Consider the following 4,782-nt stretch of genomic DNA (forward strand, 5'->3'; position numbering starts at 1 on the left):
GTGTGCAAAGGAGCAAAATAAATAAATAAATAAATACAGTAGGGGAAGAGGTAGTTGTTTGGGATAAATTATAGATGGGCTATGTACAGGTGCAGTAATCTGTGAGCTGCTCTGACAGCTGGTGCTTAAAGCTGGTGAGGGAGATAAGTGTTTCCAGTTTCAGAGATTTTTGTAGCTCGTTCCAGTCATTGGCAGCAGAGAACTGGAAGGAGAGGCAGCCAAAGGAGGAATTGGCTTTGGGGGTGACCAGAGAGATATACCTGCTGGAGCGCGTGCTACAGGTGGGTGCTGCTATGGTGACCAGCGAGCTGAGATAAGGGGTGACTTTACCTAGCAGGGTCTTGTAGATGACCTGGAGCCAGTGGGTTTGGCGACGAGTATGAAGCGAGGGCCAGCCAACGAGAGCGTACAGGTCGCAGTGGTAGGTAGTATATGGGGCTTTGGTGACAAAACGAATGGCACTGTGATAGACTGCATCCAATTTATTGAGTAGGGTATTGGAGGCTATTTTGTAAATGACATCGCCAAAGTCGAGGTACTGTAGGATGAGCAGTTTTATGAGGGTATGTTTAGGCAGCATGAGTGAAGGATGCTTTGTTGCAAAATAGGAAGCCAATTCTAGATTTAACTTTGGATTGGAGATGTTTGATGTGAGTCTGGAAGGAGAGTTTACAGTCTAACCAGACACCTAGGTATTTGTAGTTGTCCACATATTCTAAGTCAGAACTGTCCATTTAACTAGGCCAGTCAGTTAACAACAAATTCTTATTTACAATGCGCCGCCCTATGGGACTCTCAATAACGGTCAGATGTGATACTGCCTAGATTCCAACCAGGTACTATAGTGAATAATCTTGCACTGAGATGCAGTGCCTTAGACCACCGTGCCACTCGGGAGCCCTAAATGAACCAATGAACGCAAACGCAAGTTTCCATTCTTTTCTGTAGAGAGACTGCATTTAACACAGGTCAATCTCATCCCATGAAAGAGCAAGCAAGATAAATCAACTCCTCACCTTTCTTTTGATCTGGAAAGCACATCAGTAACATCTAGCTCAATTGACTAATGTTATACATGTTTACTATACATTTAAAGTGCTTACTGTAGGTGTTTGGTAAATGTTTTAAATGCAGTAAATATAGTGTTTTTTTCAGGTGCATCTCAAACACCAGTTATTGTTCATCCCACTTCTTCCCAGAAAGCAGAGCTGGGAGGTAATGTGACTATTGAACGCCACATGACAAGTGAGAACATAAACTACATGGTATGGTACAAACTCACCACTGGCATGGTGCTTCAGTATATCACTAAAGCTTTGAAGTACCTGAGTGATGTGGTATTCTACAACTAATTTGATGATGGGTATCAAAGGATCACATCTTTATTTTGTCAAAAAAGTGCCAACCTCACCAGAGTTCACTTCCTCCTGAAAGCTTAAACTGCCTTCTACAGACATGTAGTGAGAAAAACAATGTAAACCCCCTGTGTATTTCAAAGAGGACATATGTACCAGTAGTCTCAGCCACCGACCCAAACGATGAAAAAATACAAACCAGTAACTCTGACTTTACATCATTTGAAGGGCTGCTCTAACTATGGAATGTTACAGGACACATGTTAGATTGTAGTTTTTATCACATGCTTTATGCCTGTTCAGACAGCCAATAATACCACTTAGTTCAGAGTTTCCTCCTACTTCCTAATGATTAACCAATGAGTGTCATCATATAAAAGCTGCCCCGTTGTCAGACCCCACACACTATACAGTTCAGAAAGGACATGATGATTATATATTGGACAATCTTTTTGTTTTACGCCAATTTGGGTAAGTAAGAAATAAATGTGGATCCTTTTACTTTTTTAAATCATAGTCTTTTTTCATCCATTTGAATGACTATGTAGTCTGAATAATGATAATAATGCATAATTCTGTACTATACCTTTGTCTGATTTATTTAGTTTGTTTGCTTCACAGGTTGTGCACTTAACAACTATGTAATCCAACCAGACCCTGTGATAGTTACACAACTGGGACAAAGAGTATCTCTCACTTGCTTTTGTCAATCTAATTTGTTGGTCAGAGTCTCTTGGTTCAAGCAAACTGTTGGACAGAAGCCTCTTCTCATGGCAACATCATATTATCGCACTAAAAATAGTTTTTATTTCAACAATTTTACCAAGGACTTTAATGAGACTAAACGCTTGAGTGTGGAGAGAGGTGTTGACAGCTTTAACCTGACCATCTCCAAGACAGAGTCAGGGGACTCAGCTACATACTACTGTGGTGCTATGGAATTGGGCGAACTCAAATTTGGAGAAGGAACTGTTTTAATTGTCAAAGGTAACTTAAGTCAGTACCTAATGTGTGTTCATATAATGCTAAATTAATGAATCTAGCAGGAAAATAGAATGTACACTCCATTATCTTACTCACTCTCTTTAGATTCAGGGTCCAACAGCATGTCTGTTCTCCAGCAACCTGTGTCTGAGTCAGTCCAGCCAGGAGACTCTGTGACTCTGAACTGTACATTACAAACTGAGACCTGTGCAGGAGAACACAGTGTCTATTGGTTCAGACATGGCTCAGGAGAATCCCATCCAGGAATCATTTACAACAATGAAGACAGGAGAGATCAGTGTGAGAAGAGCCCTGAGGCTGGGTCTCCTACACAGAGCTGTGTCTACAACCTCCCCAAGAGGAACCTCAGCCTCTCTGATGCTGGGACTTACTACTGTGCTGTGGCCTTATGTGGGGAGATACTGTTTGGGAAAGGGACCAAGCTGGACATTCAAAGTAATTCCAATTTCCTCTGCTATACATTGCCACAAAGACATTTGAATGTATGCCACATAGCTCAAAATTATTGCTTTTTGTTTCAACCAATTCATGCTCCTATAACACGGTAGCCTTAGTTTTAGTAGGACCTTTATTTTGGCACAATGTATTTCGTAAAAAATGTTTGTCTCTACAATGGGGACTTTTATTTTGAAATTGATTAGTTTACAAGTATCCTATTTTACCTAAACGTTCATGAATACAATATGAATATACTGATACCCTTTCACAGTTCCAGAGCATGATTCTCCATTTGATCTAAGTCCTACTGTTCTGGCCTTGGTCGTGTCCAACATCGTTGTAGGGATAGTGACCCTTCTGCTTGCCTGGGCGCTTTACAAGAATCTGAACAGACATCACAGAGGTAGTTATTTTACTTTATATCATGTCTAACGCTTCATGTATATGTATAACATGTATAGTCTGTAAACATCAATTTAATATCTAACTTATAAGCATTGTCAATTAACTACATGAGGTTAAACAGAAAAATATATTGTCTTAAAAATAATAAATGGCCTTCCTCTGTTTCAATCTCTGAAGGGAGGAAAGATGGTCCAACATCCCAGGGGAATCAGGTAAATTCATAAACGTTCATGAATATATTCTCAGTTTTTACACAAAAGTGTCTCTTTACAACTGCCATTTAGGTTTCCTTACAACTAGTATTCAACTTGGAAGTAATAGATCACTGTACTAGATAACTTTATTTTCTTTGTGATGGTTGTTACTTTTTTCCATGGAACTTCTCTCTGTCACTATTCCACTGACTGTAAGGTCATTTAGTGGGTGTACAGTGTGTTTGACAGGTCTTTTGTAGAGGAGAAAATAAAATGTCATGTAGCATCTAGCATCACAATGCATTTTGCCATGGTTTCACCTCTCACAGAATCAAGACAGTGACGTGTTGAACTACGCCGCTGTAACTTTCACTCCCAAGAAGAACTCTTCCTCCTCCAGAAGAACAAGAGAGAAGACCAGCAGAGAGGATGAAGTGTACTCTGAGGTCAGGTACCTTCAGCAGGAGTGAGAAACACAGTATCACCACTGTCACAAAGACTCCAAGCAGAACCAGTTTACTCCTTGTAATAAAATGACTGTTAGTAACTGAAATGTATGTAATTTTGACAATGTCTATGTGTTAGATTTATATGATTATCCTGTAACGCACCAAATATTCCAACCTTTTACTTGTGCTTTTAATTAATATACATTCTCTGATAGAGGATCCCTTGTTTGCTGTATGATTATGTTTTTTTATCATAATAAACTATAATATTTTAACCCTCCATACATCTCTGTTTCCTCTGTAAAGTACATATATGTTACCACAGGATTAAAAAGAATAGCAGTTTAGCTGAATGTGTGTCAGGCTCCATCAGCCAGAAACCCATCATACTATTAGCTTACACAATGTAAAGATCATTCTGACTCGACATACCACATATATATATATATACCGTTGAAGTCGGAAGTTTACATAATCTTAAATTGGAGCCATTAAAACAAATTTTTCAACCACTCCACAAATTTCTTGTTAACAAACTATAGTTTTGGCAAGTCGGTTAGGACATCTACTTTGTGCATGACACAAGTCATTTTTCCAACAATTGTTTACAGACAGATTATTTCACTTATAATTCACTTTATCACAATTCCAGTGGGTCAGAAGTTTACATACACTAAGTTGACTGTGCCTTTAAACAGCTTGGAAAATTCCAGATAATGATGTCATGGCTTTAGAAGTTTCTGATAGGCTAATTTACATTATTTGAGTCAATTGACGGTGTACCTGTGGATGAATTTCAAGGCCTAACTTCAAACTCAGTGCCAAGACCTCAGCCAAGACCTCAGAAAAAAATTATAGACCTGCACAAGTCTGGTTCATCCTTGGGAGCAATTTCCAAACACCTGAAGGTACCACGTTCATCTGTAGAAACAATAA

The 4,782-nt window shown here is 39.1% G+C and overlaps 1 protein-coding gene across 3 annotated transcripts; it reads left to right on the forward strand.

The window, feature by feature from the left end:
* The first annotated feature begins 1,777 nt into the window (after positions 1-1,777).
* On the forward strand, positions 1,778-4,128 carry LOC115194334 (T-cell surface glycoprotein CD8 beta chain-like). Of its 3 annotated transcripts, none has more exons than XM_029753958.1 (6): positions 1,778-1,826; positions 1,977-2,342; positions 2,445-2,795; positions 3,070-3,201; positions 3,381-3,415; positions 3,727-4,128. In XM_029753958.1, the coding sequence occupies exons 1-6, from the start codon at positions 1,781-1,783 to the stop codon at positions 3,865-3,867; spliced, it is 1,071 nt and encodes a 356-aa protein (XP_029609818.1). In that variant the 5' UTR covers positions 1,778-1,780; the 3' UTR covers positions 3,868-4,128. The 3 variants fall into 3 exon arrangements, with proteins under 3 accessions (XP_029609818.1, XP_029609819.1, XP_029609821.1); XM_029753959.1 differs by having other exon boundaries at positions 2,451-2,795; XM_029753961.1 differs by having other exon boundaries at positions 2,183-2,342.
* Positions 4,129-4,782: the final 654 nt, after the last annotated feature.

This window comes from Salmo trutta, chromosome 5 (assembly GCF_901001165.1).
Source record: "Salmo trutta chromosome 5, fSalTru1.1, whole genome shotgun sequence".
In the NCBI taxonomy this organism is placed as follows: domain Eukaryota; kingdom Metazoa; phylum Chordata; class Actinopteri; order Salmoniformes; family Salmonidae; genus Salmo; species Salmo trutta.

Bases quoted from the DNA above. Each gene is read 5' to 3' on its own strand.
- LOC115194334 (XM_029753958.1), top strand. From the start codon at position 1,781: ATGATGATTATATATTGGACAATCTTTTTGTTTTACGCCAATTTGG. The intron at 2,796-3,069 runs GTAATTCCAATT...ACCCTTTCACAG, and splicing joins GACCAAGCTGGACATTCAAA to TTCCAGAGCATGATTCTCCA. The intron at 3,416-3,726 runs GTAAATTCATAA...CACCTCTCACAG, and splicing joins CAACATCCCAGGGGAATCAG to AATCAAGACAGTGACGTGTT.